Source organism: Trachemys scripta, chromosome 22 (genome assembly GCF_013100865.1).
Source record: "Trachemys scripta elegans isolate TJP31775 chromosome 22, CAS_Tse_1.0, whole genome shotgun sequence".
Taxonomy (NCBI): Eukaryota; Metazoa; Chordata; order Testudines; family Emydidae; genus Trachemys; species Trachemys scripta.
The window spans coordinates 16,043,484-16,067,540 of record NC_048319.1 but is presented as its reverse complement, the minus strand read 5'-3'; the positions used below and the strand labels follow the sequence as shown (position 1 = coordinate 16,067,540).

The 24,057-nt window shown below is 48.2% G+C and overlaps 1 protein-coding gene across 1 annotated transcript in view; it reads left to right on the top strand.

Moving 5' to 3' along the window:
• The first annotated feature begins 7,921 nt into the window (after positions 1–7,921).
• Positions 7,922–24,057, top strand: part of LOC117868952 (excitatory amino acid transporter 1-like) — a 32,687-nt gene continuing 16,551 nt past the window's right edge. Inside the window, exons 1-4 of the mRNA XM_034755357.1 lie at positions 7,922–8,175; positions 10,372–10,509; positions 12,084–12,288; positions 22,649–22,691. Of these exons, the coding sequence (XP_034611248.1) occupies positions 7,959–8,175; positions 10,372–10,509; positions 12,084–12,288; positions 22,649–22,691 (603 nt within the window). The 5' untranslated portion in view covers positions 7,922–7,958. The remainder of the gene's footprint in view (positions 8,176–10,371; positions 10,510–12,083; positions 12,289–22,648; positions 22,692–24,057) is intronic.

Sequence of the window (24,057 nt, the reverse complement as noted above, 5' to 3'; positions counted from 1 at the left end):
AAGTTCCATGCAATGTAGATGTAGCTGTGGCAGTCCCAGAATATTAGAGAGACAAGGTGGGTGAGGTAATATCTTTTATAGGACCAGCTTCTGTTGGTGAGAGACACAAGCTTTCAAGCCACCCAGAGCTCTTCTTCAGGTCTGGGAAAGTTATGCCCAGAGTCACAGCAAAATGCAATGTGGAACAGATTGTTTAGCATAAGTAGTTAGCACATATTATAAGGGGTCATTCAAGGTAGAGTGGGCTATAGTCTTATGACCACATGGGTCATTAGCATGGTTGGAACCTTTAGATCCACCACACAGACCTCTGTGACTTGAGCTAATGGAGTAACTGGTAGCAGTGCTAGGTTGTCATCCTCTATATGGCCCAGCACTCAAGGGGGATGGGACCCTTTGCCAGGGAGTTTCACAGCTATTTGCTGGCAGCGGAGGACAATGAGACTCAGGGATCTTGGGTTCCATTCCAGGCTCTGGAGGGACATGTGCTTTTGTGGGCACAGACTCTTCTGCCCCTTCCCCCCAAACTTGACCCCTTCTGCCCCATCCCCTCTAACCTGTCCTTGTCCTAGTTCTCTCACTTCCCCACCCTGGCTGCTCATCTCGGTCCCATTCTAGTCACCACTCTCCACTCCTCAGGCTTTTCATCCAGTCCCAATTTCTTTTCCCATACAGTCCCAGTTTCTGCCTCTCAGCTCTTCCTCTGATCTGTTTCTTTCTGTCTCCTGGCCTGCAGTCACTCCCCATCCTGTCCACATTTCCCATCCCCAATGGCGCCGAGTCCCAATCTCCCTCTCTGAGCTCCCTGTCCAATCTCAGTTTCGTCCCCCCGCCCCAACTTTTTGTCCCCATCTCTTTGCCCAGCTGGACCCAGTTCTCCCTCACACCCTGACTCTTCATCAGATCTGTCTCGCCTCCCCCTATCTGCTTCTGCCCCCACTGGTTTGTAGTCCCAGTCTCCTTGTCTAGCCAGTCCCAGTCTCCACCAACTCCCAGTCCTAATTTTCCTCTCCTCTCCGCCAGCCTCCAGTCCCACTTTCCCCTCACCCACAAGCTCCTTGCCTCAACCCACCCCCTTCACTATCCCTTGCCCCAGAGGTCCAGCTCTTATCCCTGCTGCATTTGAATCCCCTAGCAAGGGGATCATTGAGAGCACAGGAGAAATAGGTTCCCTGTTTTCAGTTCCTGTGCACAGACCCGGAACCAGCCCCAGCCCACAGCAACCAAGAGCTGCAATTGCAGGAAAAGTCCTGTTCAGCCTCAGTCTGGAGCATGTTCTGTATGGATGAAATCTTCAGGAGATTTAACTGCAAAGCTCTAGCCAGCCTCTACTGAGCATGTGTGAACTGAAATTTTTCAAAGGCTTGTAACTTGGCAAAAATTTTGACAGATTTTCATGGGGATGGCAAAAGGCACGTTCCTGACACAATGGCATCCTTGTGCCAAATGTTAAGTCCCTGCTCCATAAGAACGGCCGTACTGGGTCAGACCAAAGGTCAATCTAGCCCAGTGTCCTGTCTTCCGACAGTGGCCAATGCCAGGTGCCCCAGAGGCAGAACAAGTAATCATCAAGCGATCCATCCCCTGTTGCCCATTCACAGCTTCTGGCAAACAGGCTAGGGACACCATCCCTGCCTATCCTGGCTAATAGCCATTGATGTACCTATCCTCCATGAACTTATCAAGTTCTTTTTTGAATCATTATAATCTTGGCCTTCACAACATCCCCTGGCAAGGAATTCCACAGGTTGACTCTGTGTTGTGTGAAGAAATATTTCCTTTTGTTTGTTTTAAACCTGCTGCCTATTAATTTCATTTGGTGACCCCTAGCTCTTGTGTTATTAGAAGAAGTAAATAACACTTCCTTATTTACTTTCTCCACATCAGTCATGATTTTATAGACCTCTATCATATCCCCCCTTTAGTCATCTCTTTTCCAAGCTGAAAAGTCCCAGTCTTATTAATCTCTCCTCATATGGCAGCCGTTCCATACCCCTCATCATTTTTGTTGCCCTTTTCTGAACCTTTTCCAATTCCAATATATCTTTTTTGAGATGGGGCGACCACAGCTGCACGCAGTATTCAAGATGTGGGCATACCATTTATATAGAAGCAATATGATATTTTCTCTCTTATTATCTATCTATTATCGCCAAAGCATTGGAGCCTTAGACTTCTTAAAGAAAAGGTCTCCAGAATTTTTTAACATGGAGAAAACAACATATTTTCACTACCCTTGTTCTTGGAAATGGTGGCAGCATTTGGCTGACATTTTCCCAAAAATTCAGCCTGAGGTAGACACTTGGCATATCAAATTTCATCCCAAATGATTCAAGTTTGACAAAGGTATATGCAGCTGAAAACAGGGTCTTATAATGGGGAATGTCGGGCAACTGTAGCCTTGCCTATAAAATCTGATCTGGGACTCAGCGCTTCCCAGCATTACAAGAAGGAGTTTGCACTTGGGGAGCCAGAGGAGCTTTAAAATGACACTGATTGAGGACTAATTAAAAAGTGCAATTGTTCCAATTTTCCCAAGTAGCAAGGAACATAACCTCACACAACAGCAGCACCGATGAGGGGGAATGAGAGGCTGGGTTGTGGAAGAGGCCAGCAACTGACCCACATGATAACAGAAATTCTCTCATTTGGGGTAAATTTGCCATTTTGGACATAGATAAAATTTCACCTTTTCCATCCATCAGACTCTTTTCAGGGATAATAGTGTAATTGTGTGTGCACACTCACACATACACACTTTGTAATCACACATGCTCATATACACATATTCACACACACACACTGTCAAACACAAATTCACACACAGACACAGACACACTCACAAAACAATACAAATTTAAATTTAAATTTAAATTAAAAAAGCACACACTCATTCCCAGTCCAACACCACACAAACTCTCACTCACTCACTCACTGTTGCCTTCAGGGAATCATGAAACTTTATAAAGTCAAAGGATGAGCTTGCACTCTCAGTCACACTGGTGTAAATCAAAGTTTACTCCATTGACTGTTCTGGATTTTCTCCATATTTTCACTGGTGTAACTGAGAGCAGAATTAGGCCCATTATTTGCCTCTCTCGAGAGAAAGAGGTGCTTTTGACCTTCAGATCTGTAAAGACAAGAAAGGACTCCAGGTGTGCCAGTGAAAATACAACCTGGAAGAAGCAATGAAGATGTTTCAGACGTGCTGTTTGAAAGCTGTGCAATTGAAATAAAATTTACAGTTAACACAGAAAAAAATCACAACTTTTCCACTTTGTGGCCTGGTCTACTCCATAAGTTTAGTTTGAATTTAGTAGCATTAAATCGAATTAACCTTGCACCCGTCCACACAATGAAGCCATTTACTTCGACATAAAGGGCTCTTAAAATCGATTTCTGTACTCCTCCCTGACGAGGGGAGTAGCGCCGAAATCAACATTGCCATTTCGAATTAGGGTTAGCGTGGCTGCAATTCGACGGTATTGGCCTCCGGGAGCTATCCCACAGTGCACCATTGTGACCGCTCTGGACAGCAATCTGAACTCGGATGCATTGGCCAGGTAGACAGGAAAAGCCCCGCGAACTTTTGCATTTCATTTCCTGTTTGCCCAGCATGAAGCACTGATCAGCACAGGTGACCATGCAGAGCTCATCAGCACAGCCAGAATCAAAAAAGAGCTCCAGCATGGACTGTACGGGAGATACTGAATCTGATCTCTGTATGGGGAGATGAATCTGTTCTATCAGAACTCCGTTCCAAAAGACGAAATGCCAAAACATTTGAAAAAATCTCCAAGGCCATGATGAACAGAGGCCACAACAGGGACACAACACAGTGCTGCGTGAAATTTAAGGAGCTGAGACAAGTGTACCAAAAGCCAAAGAATCAAATGGATGCTCACGGAGGGAGTGGCGACTGACGACTGTAGCTATCCCACAGTTCCCGCACTCTCCGAAAACCATTTGAATTCTGGGTTGAGCTCCCAATGCCTGAAGGGTCAAAAACATTGTCGCAGGTGGTTCAGGGTATATGTCGTCAGGGCCTCCCCCCCCCGTGAAAGCAAAGGGAAAAAAATCGTTTTTCGCCTTTTTTCACTGTCACCGTATGTCTACTGGATGCTGCTGGCAGACGCGGTGCTGCAGCGCTACACGGCAGCATCCCCTTGCCTTGCCTTGCGGACAGCAGACGGTGCAGTATGACTGGTAACCGTCATCGTCGTCCCGTGGGTGCTCCTGGCTGGCCTCGGTGAGGTTGGTCGGGGGCACCTGGGCAGACATGGATGCCCCTGGCTGGCCTCGGTGAGGTCGGTCGGGGGCGCCTGGGCAGACATGGATGCCCCTGGCTGGCCTCGGTGAGGTTGGTCGGGGGCACCTGGGCAGACATGGATGCCCCTGGCTGGCCTCGGTGAGGTCGGTCGGGGGCGCCTGGACAAAAAAGGGAATGACTCCAGGTCATTCTCTTCTTTAAGTTTTGTGTAATGGAAATTCAGTCCTGCCTGGAATATCATGCCAGCTGGAGGCTTCTGCCTGAGGCTGCTCTCCCAGTCGGCAGCACCTCACGGTCGCACCTACCCCAGCCTACCCCTTGCTCCCAGGGCTCACAATCAGATACTTAGACCTCTACGTTTTGCTGCAAATAAAAAAATTAAGCTGCCGTTTAGAATTGTCCCCCAACATAGATATCCTGGGACATTTTGTATTTTACCAGTGTCAGCCAAAGGCCGACACACAAATGGAGATTCAGTCCTGCCTGTGCTTCTATCCTAGTGCTTATCACAGAGTCCCATTTTCAGCTATAGGCTGAGCAAGTGCAGAATGTGATTCACTCGACTTCGCTGTAAGCCAGCTGCCCTCCCCTCCCCCCTTTGATCTCTGCTTGCAGAGGCAATGAAGTCAGTGTTGTTTCAAATTCATGCATTCTTTATTACTTCATCACACAAATGGGGGGATAACTGCCAAGGTAGCCTGGGAGGGGTGGGGGAGGAGGGAAGCAACGGGTGGGGCTGTTGTAGGGGCACCCCCTAGAATGGCATGCAGCTCATCATTTCTGGGGGATATCTGGGGCTCTGACCCGGAGCAGCTGTTTGCCTCTCTGGTTCCTTATTGGCTTACCTGATATTCTAGGCAGGACTGACTCTCCATTAGACAAAACTTAAAGAAGAGAATGACCTGGGGAGTCACGCTGGAGGGTAGGGATTGGATACAGAGGGACCTAGACAAATTAGAGGATTGGGCCAAAAGAAACCTGATGTGGTTCAAAAAGGACAAGTGCAGAGTCCTGCACTTAGGATGGAAGAATCCCATGCACTATTACAGACTAGGGACCGAATGGCCATGAAGCAGTTCTGCAGAAAAGGACCTAGGGGTTACAGTGGAAGAGAAGCTGGACATGAGTCAGCAGTGTGCCCTTGTTGCCAAGAAGGCTAACGGCATTTTGGGCTGTATAAGTAGGGGCATTGCCAGCAGATCGAGGGACGTGATCATTCCCCTCTATTCAACATTGGTGAGGTCTCATTTGGAGTACTGTGTCCAGTTTTGGGTCCCACACTACATGAAGGATGTGGAAAAATTGGAAAGAGTCCAGCGGAGGGCAACAAAAATGATTAGGGAGCTGGAACATATGACTTATGAGGAGAGGCTGAGGGAACTGGGATTGTTTAGTCTGCAGAAGAGAAGAATGAGGGGGGATTTGATAGCTATTTTCAACTACCTGAAAGGGGGTTCCAAAGAGGATGGATCTAGACTGTTCTCAGTGGTACCTGATGAGAGAGCAAGGAGTAATTGTCTCAAGTTGCAGTTGGGGAGGTTTAGGTTGGATATTAGGAAAAACTTTTTCACTAGGATGGTGGTGAAGCACTGGAATGGGTTACCAAGTGAGATGGTGGAATCTCCTTCGTTAGAGGTTTTTAAGGTCAGGCTTGACAAAGCCCTGGCTGGGATGATTTAGTTGGGAATTGGTCCTGCTTTGAGCAGGGGGTTGGACTAGATGACCTCCTGAGTAGGGTTACCATACGTCCGGTTTTTCCCGGACATGTCCGGCTTTTCGGCAATCAAACCCCCGTCCGGGGGGAATTGCCAAAAAGCCGAACACGTCCAGGAAAATGCCGGCCGGGCACTTCCCCTCCCGCGGCGGCTCTGCTCCTCCCCTGACTCTTCGGCTCTGTTTAAGAGCCGAGCTGCCCGAGCGCTCTCGGCTCTTAAACAGAGCCGAAGAGTCAGGGGAGGAGCAGAACCTCCAGCCGCGGCGGCTCTGCTCCTCCCCGACTCTTCGGCTCTCTTTAAGAGCCGAGCGCTACGGGCTTTGGGCAGCCCCCATACCTCCGGACCCTGCACCGCCGGAGCCTGGGAGGAGAAGTGCCCGGCCGGGGGCGCAGGGTCCGGAGGCATGGGGGCTGCCCGAAGCCCAAGTGCTACCGGCTTCACGGTTTGCTGGGCAGCCTCCAGATCCTGCGCCCCAGCTGGGCGCTTCCCCTCCCGGGCTCCAGCTGCGCTGGGGAAGCGCCGGCCGGGGGCGCAGGGTCTGGGGGCTGCCCGGCAAACCGTGAAGCCGGTAGCGCTCGGGCAGCCCTTTTCGCGTGGCTGGGAGTGGGAGGGAGGAGGGGCGGAGTTAGGGTGGGGTTGGGCGGGGAAGGGGCGGAGTTGGGGCGGGGCTGGGGATGGGAAATGGGCGAGGCCAGGGCACCGTGGAAAGTCCTCTTTTTTAATTTGTTAAATATGGTAACCCTACTCCTGAGGTCCCTTCCAACCCTGATATTCTATGATTCTATGATTCCCATTTTTGTCCAGGCGCCCCCGACCAACCTCACCGAGGCCGGCCAGGAGCACCCATGACAGCAGCAGATGGTACAGTATGACTGGTAACCATCTTTGCCAACTTGCAAAGCAGCAGACGGTGCAGTATGGCTGGTAACCGTCTTTGCTAACTTGCAAAGCCAAGGGGATGCTGCTGTGTAGTGCTGCAGTACCGCGTCTGTCAGCAGCATCCAGTAGACATACGGTGACAGTGAAAAAAGGCTGAACGGGCTCCAAGGTTGCCGTGCTATGGCGTCTGCCCGGGCAATCCAGGGAAAAGGGCGTGAAATGATTGTCTGCCGTTGCTTTCAGGGAGGGAGGATTGACTGACGACATTTATCCATAGCCACCCGTGACAAATTTTTGGCTCCATCAGGCATTGGGATCTCAATCCAGAATTCCAATGGGCGGGGGAGACTGCGGGAACTATGGGATAGCTATGGGATAGCTACCCACAATGCAACGCTCCGGAAGTCGATGCTAGTCTTGGTACATGGACGCACACCGCTGAATGAATGTGCTTAGTGTGGCCGCATGCACTCGACTTTATACAATCGGTAGCCAAAAATCGAATTCTGTAAATTCGGAGTAATCCCATAGTGTAGACAAACCCTGTGACAGCTACAGAGGGGTTTTGTTTCTTTCCTCTGTGTCCATGAAAAACACGGGCTGTTTTCCATTATGCAAAATTGTTTTTGCAGCACCAGTTTGGGAAGTTTGGTTTGCTCCTTGGGCTTCTATAGAATCATTTGTATATTTAAAAAAAATATCATCTGGATGGAGAAGGAGAAATCTCATCGTTGTTCAGCCCGCAAATTCTCTTGGAAAGGAGTGAGAATGTCCATCCGGTCTCAGCCACGCCCAAGCCAGTGCCTGCATTCCCCTCAGAGGGGCTGCTGTTTCCCTGCTGCTTGGGCGAAACGATAGCGTTGTAGCTATTCAAACCCCTGGCAGCTCCCAAAATGCAACGTCCTGTTTCTGATTCTGCTCTGGGGGGCTTTCCAGAACAGCTTCTCAGCCAGCCTGAGTAGTTATATCTGGAGGGCCAGGGGGGCACTGTCAAGATTAGGGAGATTTCATGCTGCCTTCTGGCTCTTTCTCCCTCTGCTTCTCCCCTCCTAGTTTCCCAAGAGCTGTCTTCTGGACCAGGGCTTGATCTGATTATGAGTGACCAGCGGGGCCATGTGAACAGCCTCTTCCTGAATGAGGAATCAGCCAAGCGTCTCAGCTCCAACAGCCGGGTGCAGCACTTCCAACAGGCAGTGCAGGAGCGGGCAGCACGGGTCAAGAAGCGGATGCACAGCATCACCAAAGACAGCGCCAAGGGCTTCCTCAGGAGAAATGCCTTCGTCCTCTTCACCATCACTGCTGTCCTACTGGGTAGGGAGCCTGTGGTCTGCAGGCTGCTGTGCTGCCTGGGGACATTCATTAAGTTAGCACAAAGGGTGATTAAAGAAGCGTGCCAGGGATCAGGGTTCTGCCACAAGCACACTCTTTGCCCTTGGGCAAGTCCCTTCATCTCTCAGTGCCTCCATTATCAGGCATTGCATTGCAAGAGCATCTACAGATGCTTATGAAGGATCAGGGCCTTATTGAACTGTCTGGCTCTGCACTAGGATGTTTGCTGGTGTAAGGATGTTGGGCAGGGTGATTCTTTACAACAGTTTGTAGAGGCAAAAAGTGCTCATTTAGTTGCAGTTATTCCAGAAAAAAGGACGACTTTAGATCATTTCCCTTGGGGAACTGTATACCTTTACTAGCTAAAAAGCCCTGTGCTGCTATAAGCTGTGCCTCCACTAAGGGGGTTTGCTGCTCCTGGGAAAGTGAGGATGATATGAGAGCCTCGGGCACAAGGCACTGCCTGTGTGCAAAGCAGCATGGTTCCAGCACGCGGTGGCTCATAACAGCCAGCCTCAGAAGAGAACTACAGAAAGTGACCCTAAACCTCCGCTGCACAAGGCTCTCTGAGAGCTTTACAGACAGTCAGTCCCTCAGGAAGCCTTCCAGCCCCAACAGGGTAAGTCTCCTTATCCCCACTGCCCAGAGGGGAAACTGAGGCAGGGAGCCGTCCTGTAACCCGCCTTAGGCCAGCCACAGGCCGTGGTAGAATCTCCATCACTTGGATTCTTTAAATCAAGACTGGACGTCTTTTTCTAAAAGATCCACTCTAGCTCAACCATTTCAATTGGCTCGCTGCAGAATCATGGGCTGAAGTCTGGCCTGTGCGATGCAGGCACTCAGATGGACTCTTCTAACCTTGAAGTGTTTGCATGGGTGAGCTGTGTGGCTAGAAATACAACCCAGGAGTGCAGCAGGGAAGTTTAGAGCAGTGCTGAGGGCTGGCTGGCTGGCTGGTGCACTCTCATGGTGTGGCTCCTGTTTACCAGACGGGGAGCTCACCATTTACATGAGCAGCATCCCCTGTAATAAGGGAGGGTCCCAGGAAGCCTTATCCTGGGGAAAGGGCCATTCTCCATGCCCAGCACATTCGTGCTCACTGAGGCAATGGCTAAAGGACAGGCCTCTCACAGGGGGCTGTGTTTAACCCTTTGATTGCACAGATTAATTCCCTCCCAAGTCAGCATCTCACCTCAGCCTGTAATTTAGATGTGGTGGCATCCCAGAGATCTGAACCCAACGAGATGGCTCTGAGCTCTCAGTGCCCACTGCACAGGAGGAGCTGTGCCAACGATGGTGCTATAGGGAGCGGAGGAGGAGGTGCCTCTCATCGCTGTAGCGCGATCCCTCTGGCTGCCAAGGAGCTGCACTCACAAGCTGAAAGGCAGCTCAGCTGAGGAAATGGGGAGGAAACTGGGGGGAACCTTTCAAGCTTGAGAAGTGGTTTGGAGGGTTCTGCTCCCACAGGGGTGGGACACTCTGTTATTTGTTTTGTAACTCTCCGGGGGAAGGATCACCAGGTTTGGCACCCCAGCAGCATCATTGTTCCTAGGGACCCGGCTCCACCGTCATGTCTCCAAAGGGCTTGCACCGCTCGTGGTACTAACAGTATTTCGGCATCTCTGCTCTGAGGGACCAATTGGTCTTGTGCCCATTGCAGGAGGGGAAGGACAGTGGGAGAGGGCCCAGAGCCCACCATAGGCCCTATGTGCATGGTGGGGGATGGGTCTAGGAGGGAGGACCCTTAGCCTGCCATTGGCCTTGTGCACACTGGGGGTGTGGGGGGGACAGGGGTTAGCAGGGGAGGGCCCAGTGCCTGCCATAGGGCCTGTGTACATTGCATGTCTGCAGGGGCAGAAATCACAAACCTCCAGGTTGTCCTGGCATGTCCAGGAATTAAAGATCAATCTTTAATTAAAGATTAGGTCATGTGATGAAACCTCCAGGAATATGTCCAATCGAAATTGGCAGTCCTAGGGCAGCAGGGGAGGGCCCAGTGCCTGCCATAGGCTTGGGGTCCAGGAGGCAGCAGGGCCTGCTGTTGGGCTGGTGTGCATGAGGAAGGCAGCGGGGCAGGACCCAGGGCCCACACTGCAGGTGCTGTAGCTTTCAGCAGGATTTGGAGATATTGCTAGGGCAGACACCATCCTGTTTCCCTTCTTATCCCTTGTTTCTCAGGGATCATTTTGGCCTTTGCCCTCCGACCCTACAAGATGACCTATCGCCAGATCAAGTATTTCTCCTTCCCAGGAGAGCTGCTGATGCGGATGCTTCAGATGCTGGTTCTTCCCCTCATTGTCTCCAGCCTGGTCACAGGTGAGGGACCTTTCCTGGTGCTTGCAGCTGTCTGCATTCTACAGGCCATACAGCACCCTGCAAAAGCGCTGCCAGCCATTGACCCAGCTCTCGCTGCAGGTCCCTGCCTGACCTTGTCCAGGCCTTGGCTGGGACTATGGCAAGTGGGATTGGCTTGTCTGTCCCCTGGCTGCCTTGGTGTGGAGGTCAGGGGAGCAGGAAGTCTCGTGCCTTTCTGGGAAGGGTGAGGGGGAAGCATGATGGTCCTGCCAGCCCCCAGTGCTCAGGCACCATGATCCTGGCCCTGCAATCCTGAGACTTAAAGATGCACTGTGGGGCGGGGAGGGGCTGGAGGTATTCATTTGCCTTCAGGCGTTAGGAGGAAGTGCCCACCCCCAAAGTGTGTGTGAGCATTGCAAGGTCACAGTGCACCTGAGCTAGCCAGGCAAAACTGTGGGTTGCCCAATGGCTGCTTGGTGGGGGCTCCCTTTCCCCTCCGCTAACACAGCAGCCATTCCAGCACCCTCCAGCCCGCTCCCCATCACTGTCCTGGCTCCCTATCCTCCCTGCCCACCCGTTCTGCCTCATAATTCACATCCCCTCAAGGGCTCTTAAAGGCTCCCGTCTCCAGACCCCCTCCCACCTTGACCAGCCCCCATCTTTCACTCCCTTCTCCTTTACCCTACCTCCTCCTTTTCCCTCTGTCACCCCATTTCTCTGCACTCCCCACAGTCTCCTCATGCTTCTCTTCAGTCTGCCTCATATGTCCCACAAAGTTTGCTTTCTGCCCCCACATTTCCCTACACACCCCAAAGCCTGCCTCCCACACCCCATATTCCTCTGCAGCCTCCAAAATCTGCCTCCCACACCCCCTGCACCCAACAAAGTCTGTCTCCTGCAACTCACATTCCCCTGCTCCCACTCAGTCTCCCTGCCCTTCTGCACCCACATCTTCCTGCACCCCAAACCCTGCCTCCCACCCCCACATCCCCTGCCCCCCAAACCCTGCCTCCGACCCCCCACATCTCCCTGCAACCCTGCCTTCCACCCACACATCTCTCTGCCTGCCACCCCCCACATCTCCCTGCAACCCTGCCTTCCACCCACACATCTCTCTGCCTCCCACCCCCACATCCCCCTGCACCCCAAACCCTGCCTCTGACCTCCCATATCTCCCTGCAACCCTGCCTTCCACCCCCACATCTCCCTGCACCCCAAACCCTGCCTCCCACCACCACATCCACCTGCATCCCAAACCCTGTCTCCAAGCCCCCCACATCTCCCTGCAACCCAAACCCTGCCTCCGACCCCCCCCAATCTCCCTGCAACCCTGCCTTCCACCCACACATCTCCCTGCACCCGAAACCTGTCTCCCAACCCCACATCTCCCTGATTCCTCCTCAGTGTACTATTCCCTTCTTCAATTCATATTCCTCTGCACTCCCACAGCCTTCTTCCACACCCCACATCGCCTTAGAGCCCCCAAAGTCTGCTTCCTGCATCCCACAGTCCCCTGCACCCCCAAAGTCTCCCTCCAGCCCCCTCCCAATTGAAGAGGTAGACATTCTTGCCTTGTTCTGTGTGTGGCTGCCCAGGCATGGCCTCACTGGATGGCAAAGCCTCTGGGAAGATGGGGCTGCGGGCCGTAGTCTACTACATGGTGACCACCATCATAGCGGTCTTCATCGGCATCCTCATGGTGATCATCATCCATCCAGGCAAAGGGTCCAAGGACAAACTGCACCGGGAGGGCAAGATTGAGCAGGTGCAAACAACTGATGCCTTCATGGACCTGGTCAGGTGAGTGAACAAGTTGGTGTGCGGTAAGAACATGCCCCTGTGATAAGGTCACCATCCTGCACTGAAAGCCATTCAAACCCCTGCACTTGGAGAACATGCTCTGAATAAGCTCTGAAAGGAGACCGAGGCGCTGTTTTTCAGAGTTCCCCGAGGGTGCTCGACCTCCCCTGCTCCACACCAAGCCCTGCCCTCACTCCACCCCATCCCCCAAGGCCCCACCCCTGACCCACCTCTTCCCATCCCGTTCCGCCTCCCACCCTGCCTCTTCCCACCCCATACTGCCTCTCCCCCTGCCTCTTTCTGCTCCGCTCCTCCCCTTCCCCCCAGCGCCTCCTGCACGCTGCTGAACAGGTGATCACCAGTGGATAACATAAAACGAGCATCTGAGCAACAATATACTCACACCATCCGTTGCAGAAAAACCTGAAGTGTTAGTCCTTGTCCTCCTCATCATACTCACCAGCATCATCATCACCAGTGGCCATCGTCCTGGCATCTCCCAAGGCAGGCAGGCTGGGATACAACTTTTATAACGGGTTATGCTGATGCCCCTATGCCTAATACATGTTCAGTAGGGGTTTCAGCCCCTTTTCTTATCTGTATTTCCTCACCTAGTAATGCTGAGGTGCCCTTCTCCCATAAGTTAATAGTCCTTTTATCTCAAGTTCATTAGCATATACATCAATTAGTTACCATGATCTTCCGGTGGTCAGACATCTGATGTTCCTAACTTAAAAATATCTAAAACTGATATCAACAGGCATCGTGTGGTCATCTATCAGCAGTTGGGTCATTACAGCATTCTATGGTGTGATATCTCATGATCTAGGGTTACTGCTGGTTAGCTATCAGAGGGGTAGCAGTGTTAATCTGGATCTGTAAAAAGCAACAGAGAGTCCTGTGGCACCTTTAAGACTAACAGATGTATTGGAGCATAAGGGTTCGTGGGTGAATATCCACTTTGTCAGACACATGCTGGTTAACTGTTTATGTTAAGGCTTTTGGGGCCTTATCTCCTGATTAGTTTAGCTAAGCTATTGTCTTATAGGCCTTGAGGCTTGTAGGGTCATTGGATTACTGTCTAAATTTATGCCTATGCCTTACCTAAACTTTGTCTACACTGGCAAGTGAAAGACAAACTTTTGTCGTCCAGAGGTGTTAAAAAGCATCCTCCTGAAAGACAAAAGTTTGGTTAACCACTCCTTGGGGGTGGAAGCTTTTTGTCGGCAGAAGAGAACAGCGGCAACACTGCACGCCTTTTAGCAGCACGGCTGTAGCGGCACAGCTGTGTCGCTAAAAGCTGTGTAGTGTAGACATAGCCTTAGCAAATACTTATACCTATAGGCTACAGCTCACATACAGTAAGAACATAAGAACGGCCATACTGAGTCAGACCAATGGTCCATCTAGCCCAGACTTCTGTCTTCCAGCAGTGGCTGGTGCCAGATGCTTCAGAGGGAATGAACAGAACAGGGCAATTTATCAAGTGATCCATCCCCTGTTGTCCAGTCCCAGCTTCTGGAGTCAGGTATATGGGGGCACCCAGAGCATGGGTTTGCATCCTTGGCCATCTTAACTAACAGCCATTAATGGACCTATCCTCATGAATTCCTTTTTGAACCAAGTATCAGAGGGGTAGCCGTGTTAGTCTGGATCTGTAAAAAGCAACAGAGAGTCCTGTGGCACCTTTAAGGCTAACAGATGTATTGGAGCATAAGCTTTCGTGGGTGAACACCCACATGCGTCTGACGAAGTGGGTATTCACCCACGAAAGCTTACTCTCCAATACATCTGTTGGTCTTAAAGGTGCCACAGGACCCTCTGTTGCTTTTTTGAAACAAGTTATACATTTAACCTTCACAACATCCCCTGACAATGAGTCCCACAGATTGTCTGTTGTGTTATTTTATAGACCTCTATCATATCCCCCGTTAGTTGTTTCTTTTCCAAGCTGAACAATTCAAGTCTTTTTAATCTGTTTAAACCATTCCATTCCCCCAATCATTTTTGTTGCTCTTCTCTGAACTTTTTCCAATTCTAATATATCTTATTTGAGATGGGGCCACCAGGACTGCATGCAATATTCAAGGTGCGAGCATACCATGGATTTATATAGTGGCATTGTGATATTTTCTGTCTTATCCTCTCTCTCTTTCTTAATGATTCCTAATAATATGTACCTTGAGCAGATGTGTTCAGAGAACTATCCACAGTGACTCCAAGATCTCTTTCTTGAGCGGTAACAGCTAATTTAGACCCCATAGTTTTGTATATAATAGTTCCTAACATTCTGTTAGATATTTTGACTACCAGTGCACACTGAGCAGATGTTTTCAGAGAACTATCCACAGTGACTCCAAGATCTCTTTCTTGTGTGGTAACAGCTAATTTAGACCCCATCATTTTATAATAGGGCTGTTGATTAATCGCAGTTAACTCACGCGATTAACTAAAAAAATTAATTGCGATTTAAAAAATTAATCGTGATTAATTGCTGTTTTAATTGCACTGTTAAACAATAGAATACCAATTGAAATTTATTAACTATTTTTGGATGTTTTTCTACATTTTCAAATATCTTGATTTAAATTACAACACAGAATACAAAGTGTACAGTGTTCACATTATATTATAATTTTTATTACAAAGATTTGCTCAGTAAAAATGATAAACAAAAGAAATAGTATTTTTCAGTTCACCTCATACAAGTACCACACTTTATTGTGAAAGTGCAACTTACAAATGTAGATTATTTTTGTTACATAACTGCACTCAAAAACAAAACAATGTAAAACTTTAGAGCCTACAAGTCATAGAATCAGAATCATAGAATATCAGGGCTGGAAGGGACCTCAGGAGGTCATCTAGTCCAACCCCCTGCTCAAAGCAGGACCAATCCCCAACAAGTCCACTCAGTCCTACTCCTTATTCAGCCAATCACTAAGTCAAACAAGTTTGTTTACATTTACAGGAGATAATGCTGCCAGCTTCTTATTTACAATGTCACCTGAAAGCGAGAACAGGCATTCGCATGGCACATTTGTAGCTGACATTGCAAGGTATTTACGTGCCAGATATGCTAAACATTCGTATGCCCCTTCATGCTTCAGCTACCATGCCAGAGGACATGCTTCCGTGCTGATGACGCTCGTTTAAAAAATAATGCATTAATTAAATTTTGACTGAACTCCTTGGGGGAGAATAGTATGTCTCCTGCTCTGTTTTACCCCCATTCTGCCATATATTTCATATTATAGCAGTCTTGGTTGATGACCCAGCAGATATTGTTCATTTTAAAAACACTTTCACTGCAGATTTGACAAAACGCAAAGAAGGTACCAATGTGAGATTTCTAAAGATAGTTACAGCACTCGACCCAAAGTTTAAGAATCTGAAGTGCTGTCCAAAATCTGAGAAGGACGAGGTGTAGAGTATGTTTTCAGAAGTCTTAAAAGAGCAACACTCTGATGCAGAAACTACAAAACACAAACCACCAAAAAGGAAATCAACCTTCTGAGGTGGCATCTGACTCAGATGATGAAAATGAACATGTGTTGGTCTGCTCTGCTTTGGATTGTTATCGAGCAAAACCCGTCATCAGCATGGATACATGTCCTCTGGAATGGTAGCTGAAGCATCAAGGGACATATGAATCTTTAGCTCATCTGGCACGTAAATATCTTGCAATGCCGTCTACAACAGTGCCATGAGAAGGCCTGATCTCACTTTCAGGTGACATTGTAAACAAGAAGCAGGCAGCATTATCTCCTGCAAATGTAAACAAATTTGTTTGTCTGAGTGATTGGCTGAACAAGAAGTAGGACTGAGTGGACTTGTAGGCGCTAAAGTTTTACATTCTTTTATTTTTGAATGCAGTTCTTTTTTGTACATAATTCTACATTTGTAAGTTCAACTTTCATGATAAATAGATTGCACTACAGTACAGTATTAGGTGAATTGATAAATACTATTTCTTTTGTTTTTTACACCACAAATATTTGTAATCAAAAATAAATATAAAGGGAGCACTGTACACTTTGTATTCTGTGTTGTAACTGAAATCAATATATTTGAAAATGTAGAAAACATCCACAAATATTTAAATAAATGGTATTCTATTATTGTTTAACAGTGTGATTAATCATGCAATTAATCACGATTAATTTTTTTAATCACTTGACAGCTCTATTTTATATGTATAGTTGGGATTATGTTTTCCAAAGTGCATCACTTTGCATTTATCCACATTGAATTTCATCTGCCAGTTTGTTGCACGGTCACCAGTTTAGTGAGATCCCTTTGTAATGCTTTGCAGTCAGCTTTGGACTTAACTATCTTGAGTAATTTTGTATTATCGGCAAACTTTGCCACCTTACTTTTTACCCCTTTTTCCAGACCATATATGAATATGTTGAGCAGCACTAGTTCCAATACCGACCCTTGGGGGACCCTGCTATTTATTTCTCTCCACTGTGAAAAATGCACCATTTATGTCAGATTTGTGTCCATTTATTCTTTTACGTAGAGACTGTCCGGTTTGGCCAATATCCATGGCAGAGGGGCATTGCTGGCACATGATGGCATATATCACATTGGTAGATGTGCAGGTGAACGAGCCCCTGATGGTATGGCTGATGTGATTAGGTCCTATGATGATGTCACTTGAATAGATAGGTGGACAGAGTTGACATCGGGCTTTGTTGCAAGGATAGGTTCCTCACAGATCTTGGGAGACAGACCCGTCCTCGCTTACAGACAGCCCCCAACCTGAAGCAAATACTCACCAGCAACCACACACCACTGAACAAAAACACTAACCCAGGAACCTATCCTTGCAACAAAGCCCGATGCCAACTCTGTCCACATATCTGACATCAGGAATCATAACATTCAAAAACCAGTAGGAGAACACTTCAACCTCTCTGGCCACTCAGTAACAGACCTAAAGGTGGCAATTTTGCAACAGAAAAGCTTCAAAAACAGACTCCAACGAGAAACTGCTGAACTTGAATTAATATGCAAATTAGACACTATCAATTTAGGCTTGAATAGAGACTGGGAATGGCTGAGCCATTACACACATTGAATCTATTTCCCCATGTTAAGTATTCTCACACCTCTTGTCAAACTGTCTGGAATGGGCTATCTTGATTATCACTACAAAAGTTTTTTCTCTTAATTAATTAGCTTCTTAGAGTTGGTAGGACAACTCCCACCTTTTCATGTTCTCTGTATGTGTATATATATCTCCTCACTATATGTTCCATTCAATGCATCCAATGAAGTGGGCTGTAGCCCTCGAAAGCTTATGCTCCAATAAATGTGTTAGTCTCTAAGGTGCCACAAGTACTCCTGTTCTTTTTGTCTTTTCCTAGTAACTTAGTCCCCTTCCCAAGAGGGGTATCCTCAGTGTCATGACATCCTCTGGAAGGAGGGTTCCGACTATGTGATTGTTTTCCTCCACTATAGTTTGATGTTCTCCTTCCCCGAGACTTTCACCCTCCCCAACAGCACAGAGCCTGCCAGATGCAGGCTGGGTCTGCTTTGCTGTGTCCCAAGAAGTCTCATCTATGTCCCTCTCTGTCTCTGTCAGCTCCTCCAGTTCAGCCACTCTGGTCTCCAGAGCCTGTAAGCGTCTCTGAGGGCCAAGAGCTGCTTGCACTACATGCACACATACACCACCTGCCCATGGGGGGAGGGATAGCTCAGTGGTTTGAGCATTGGCTTGCTAAACCCAGCATTGTGAGTTCAATCCTCAAGGGGGCCATTTAGGGAACTGGGGTAAATATCCGTCTGGGAATTTGTCCTGCTTTGAGCAGGGGGTTGGACTAGATGATCTCCTGAGGTCCCTTCCAACCCTGATATTCTGATTATGCAGGGTGCATCTGATAGCCCTACTCTGCTGCTGGACTTCTGCCTGTATTCCTTTTACTCTGGCTGGGACTTTTTGTTTGTTTGTTCCGTATGTGAGTGTGTATGAAAGGCTCTCTATAGAAAGCTGGAATTTCTGTTCCAATACACGGAAGGAGGGAGAAATCCCTAGTCATGAGGCCGAGCAGTTTCCCTATCATGGGTCAGCATATTTCAGCAGAGCATGGGGCGGTATCTCCGGGATACTGCAGGGTTCGGTCCTAAGACTGGAGTGATGATTACAGGGTGAGCTGCAGTTTACATCACTTTGCAGTCCCTATCGAGTGAAATCCTCGTCTCCTGCCAGGCTGGAACCCTGCTATTCCACCATTCTGGGGCTGGCTCTCTGACTGTGTAGCTCACCACCAATTTCTCCACCATGATAACACAACAGGCTTGGCTAAATTTGGCACCTGCAAGAAAACTTCCCTGTGGGAGCCTGGGATCCACAGTTGATTAAAGTGACCCAAAAACAGCCTTCAAAACCAATGTACTGTTCATTCACCCAAACGCATATAGCAAGCAGAGAAAAGGGTTACCACAGCTAAAGTCTCTACACATCTGGGCTCAGCTAAACTTTATTCTCTCTTTGCAAGTTTGCAGAGACAGACAGCCCCCGCACCATTCTCTTAGCATCTTACCCACTCGCCCCGCTTCTTCCTTGCTAGGCAGGGGTCTTTATTGGTTCAGTATCCCTTTGATCATAGGATCTGGCCTGGGGAAAATAAATCTATTAACCTGGCTGGAGCTAGGTAGGTGACATTTCCCAATTAATAGCTCCCCTACTGTTCTCTGAAGGACCCTTGATATTCTCTCTGGAGATAGGTTTCAGAGTAGCAGCCGTGTTAGTCTGTATCCGCAAAAAGAACAGGAGTACTTGTGGCACCTTAGAGACTAACAAATTTATTAGAGCATAAGCTTTCGTGGACTACAGCCCACTTCTTCGGATGCATATAGAGTGGAATAAATATTGAGGAGATATATACACACATACAGAGAGCATAAACAGGTGGGAGTTGTCTTACCAACTCTGAGAGGCCAATCATGGTAATAATTTCAATAATTTCCATCCCACCATCAACCTCAGCCTAGATCAATCCACACAAGCGGTCCATTTCCTGGACACTATTGTGCTAATAAGCGATGGTCACATAAATACCACCCTATACCGGAAACCTACTGACCGCTACACTTACCTACATGCCTCCAGCTTCCATCCAGGACACACCACACGATCCATTGTCTACAGCCAAGCTCTAAGATATAACCGCATTTGCTCCAACCCCTCAGATAGAGACAAGCACCTACAAGATCTCTATCAAGCATTCTTAAAACTACAATACCCACCTGCTGAAGTGAAAAAACAGATTGACAGAGCCAGACGAGTACCCAGAAGTCACCTCCTACAAGACAGGCCCAACAAAGAAAATAACAGAACACCACTAGCTGTCACCTTCAGCCCCCAACTAAAACCTCTCCAGCGCATCATCAGAGATCTACAACCTATCCTGAAAGATGATCCTTTACTCTCACAGATCTTGGGAGACAGACCTGTCCTCGCTTACAGACAACCCCCCAACCTAAAGCAAATACTCACCAGCAACCACACATCACTGAACAAAACCACTAACCCAGGAACCTATCCTTGTAACAAACCCCGATGCCAACTCTGTCCACATATCTATTCCAGTGACATCATCATAGGACCTAATCACATCAGCCATACCATCAGGGGCTCGTTCACCTGCACATCTACCAATGTGATATATGCCATCATGTGCCAGCAATGCCCCTCTGCCATGTACATTGGCCAAACCGGACAGTCTCTACGCAAAAGAATTAATGGACACAAATCTGACATCAGGAATCATAATACTCAAAAACCAGTGGGAGAACACTTTAACCTGTCTGGTCATTCAATGACAGACCTGCGGGTGGCTATATTACAACAGAAAAACTTCAAAAACAGACTCCAACGAGAGACTGCTGAGCTGGAATTGATATGCAAACTAGATACAATCAACTCAGGATTGAATAAGGACTGGGAATGGCTGAGCCATTACAAACATTGAATCTATCTCCCCTTGTAAGTATTCTCACACTTCTTATCAAACTGTCTGTACTGGGCTATCTTGGTTATCACTTCAAAAAAAATTTTTCTCTTACTTAATTGGCCTCTCAGAGTTGGTAAGACAACTCCCACCTGTTTATGCTCTCTGTATGTGTGTATATATATCTCCTCAATATTTATTCCACTCTATATGCATCTGAAGAAGTGGGCTGTAGTCCACGAAAGCTTATGCTCTAATAAATTTGTTAGTCTCTAAGGTGCCACAAGTACTCCTGTTCTTTTCTCTGGAGATATTCGCTCTGTCATCTTCTCATTTCATGTTTGTTCTCCCTAACAGCCTCCTTTGATTTAATGCTGTGTAGGCAGATAGAATAATATCAAACAGGTAAACTGAGATGCATATTGTATTCATAAAAATAATACAGATATGTCCCTCGTTCTCCTCGTCCAGTCGTATTGAATCTCTTTAATCATGCTTGGGAAGAGAATAAAGAGCTTCTCACAAAATACCCTGAGGCTATGAAATCCTCCCTGGGGGGAAGAGCTGCAAATAGTAGGAGTGAGAGAAACAATGCAAAGGGGGATTGAAAATAGGGTCAGCAACTAGATCTCTCTGAAATATGCCTGGGGAAAAATAATCTGAGGCAGCCCCTTTTCCACCACAAACACAGGGACACTTGGGAAGCAGGAGCTGCTGAGAAAAACTAGGGCCTTACTCTCCCCTGCCCTGTACCTTGTGCAGTCTTTACACCAATGCAAGGTAGAAATGTAGGACTGGAAAGGACCTCGAGAGGTCTTCTAGTCCAGTCCCCTGCACTCATGGCAGGACTGAGTATTATCTAGACCAGGGGTTCTCAAACTGGGGGTCGGGTGGTTATTATATGGGGGTCGTGAGCTGTCAGCCTGCACTCCAACCCCCGCTTTGCATCCAGCATTTATAATGGTGTTAAATTTATAAAAAAGTGTTTTTAATTTATAAGGGGGGTCGCACTCAGAGGCTTGCTATGTGAAAGGGGTCACCAGTACATAAGTTTTGAGAACCACTGATCTAGACCATCCGTGACAGGTGTTTGTCCAACCTGCTCTTAAAAATCTCCAATGATGGAGATTCCACAACATCCCTAGGCAATTTATTCCAGTGCTTAACCACCCTGACAGGAAGATTTTTCTAATGTCCAACCTAAACCGCCCTTGCTGCAATTTAAACCCCTTGCTTCCTGCCCTAGCCTCAGAAGCGAAGCAGAACAATTTTTAGTAGCTGTAAAGTCCGACTATTCTGATGTGGTAGCAATTTACACCCACTTCACACTCACTTTGCCCTGGTGTAAATGGCTATACAAGGCACAGACACTCAAGAAACCAGCCAATAGGCTTAGAGCTGACAGCAAATTAGACATGAATTTGCATTAAGACATGGCTACAAAAAGCCCAGTGCAGTTTGATGCTGTATGATACAATGGCATCATGTCTCCGTGCATGGAAATTGTAGTGCCTTTCTCGATGGCTCCAGTGTGATGCACCTGGAATGTTGCCTTCAGTTCAGTGCATCCTGCTATCAGAAAGGCAGTGATGAAATGGAGGGAGTTCAGGTGGGCTGGTTGGAACCCCAAATTCCCATTCCACAGGAAATTCAAAAAAATTTAAAAAATTGTTCCACATTGGAATGAAAACTCACAATTCTGACATTTTCCACGGAGCAGGAGGAGTCCAGAATTTTCGTTTTGTGTCAACTTTTTCTAAACAAAATGAATGAGACTCCCTGAACTGTCTGTAGCTCTGTCTGCCTGCCGGGGGAGAGTGGGGGCCACTGAGAAGCCAGGAACTTGTAAGTGATTGATGAGTTAGAGAAAGGCACCAGTTGGGCTGAATATGGGGGTGGGCCAGTGAGATGTATCAAGCAGGGGAACTCATCTTGCAGGAAGCAGTGAAAGCTGCACAGCTTGGGACACTTAAAATTAGACTGTGCCAGAGAATGGAGATGGAGAGGATGGTCTGGTCTGGTCTTTTCCTTCTCTAACTTTGATGATCCTAGGACACTATCCATAGCTGCATAAAACCTAGCTCACACAGACCAGTGTCCAGGGCCACATGCTGCCACTTGGGAGCACAGCCACGTTTAAATGTTTCAAGAAGTAGGACTGAGTGGACTTGTAGGCGCTAAAGTTTGACATTCTTTTATTTTTGGGACTAGAGTGCTGTCTTGCTTGGCAGCATCTGGAAAGGCGCTGAATAACCTGAAAGAAGACTCAGTGCTATTGGCATTGAGCTCTTACTAACCTTGACTGTAGCCTGCGCTTAACCATGAGTATCAGGCAATGGGCCTGCTCACCTGGCTCTCAGCCAGATGGCAGCGTAACCTCCTTTTTTTATCTGCTGCAGGAACATGTTCCCGCCTAACCTAGTAGAAGCCTGCTTCAAACAGGTACGGACACCGGTTCCCCATGCCTGCTTCTTTCTGCCCATCGCTCTGATTGTCCTTTATGCCTGTGCAGAAGAGGCTGCACTCTGAACTGCTCCTTTCTGGAGATGCAGCCCCAGGGATGGGTTTAGGCCACCTTTGCACCTCCCAGAGTGCGCTGCTCCAACCACCACTGCAGCCACCAGTGTAAATTAGAGCAGCTCTCAGGCAGCCTTGCCCAGTTGTCTATAGATTGGTCAGCAGCCGGAATTGCTGGAGCACAGACTGGTCTGGCCACTACCCTTCCTGCTCTTGGCTTGCTCCTCTCAGGGGCCTGCCAGGGGGCAGTGTGTGCCTGTGAACAAGGGGAGGTCCCTCAGGGCTGTTCCCCCGCACCTTTATAGTACCTGTGCACTCAGGAGCAGTATAAAAGGCCCATAGCAGGAGCCCGAATATCTGGCCCAGCTGTGTCAGTTGGATGTAAAATGACACCAAATGGGATTCCCCACTCACAGTGCGAGCCATTGCACCATCCCCTGCTGAGCTGTAGAAGAAACTTCTTTACCTGCATGTAAGTAGCACAGCCTCTAGGTCACTTGGTAAGCTGGTCCCATTCAAACAGTCTGTGTTTTAATGCAGCCAAATGCAAAGTCAGACATCTAGGAACAAGGAATGCAGGCCACGCCTACAGAATGGGGGGCCGGATCCTGTATTCAGTGGCTCTGGAAAGGATCTAGGGGTCATAGTGGACAAGCCATGGAACACAAGCTCCCAGTGTAATGCTGTGGCAGGAAGAGCTAATGCGACCCTTGGATGGATACAGAGGGGTGCAGTGAATAGGAGCTGGGAGATGTTTCTACCTGTGTAAACAGCAGTGGTGAGACTGGCCCTGGAATGCTGTGTCCAGGTCTGGGATCCACATTTTTAAAAGGATGTTTTAAAAATTGAGAGGGTGCAGAAAAAATCCACGCAAATCATGAGGCTTGGAGAAAATGCCTGACAGTGAGAGACTTAAAGAGTTCGATCAGCTACCCAGGGAAAAGGTGGATTCTCATCTCTTGATATCTTCAGATCCAGACCGGAATCTTTCTGGAAATTCTGCATTGGCTAAACCCAAGTTATTGGGCTCAACAGGGGGAACTGTGTGAAATGTAAGGGCCTGTGCTATACAGGAGGTCGGGCCTGATGATCTAATGGTCCCTTATAGCCTTACACTCTATGATCTAGACGTCTATGAATCCTTGCCTTGAGCCAGGTAATTAGACAGGCACAAACAGTTGTCAGCCAAGTCACTGGGAGTTCAGGCTCAGGCCCTTTATGCTGCTCAGCAGCTGTGGAGAAGTGCAGGGTTATCGTACAGAGGCTTGTGGGCACAGCTGATAATAGTGTA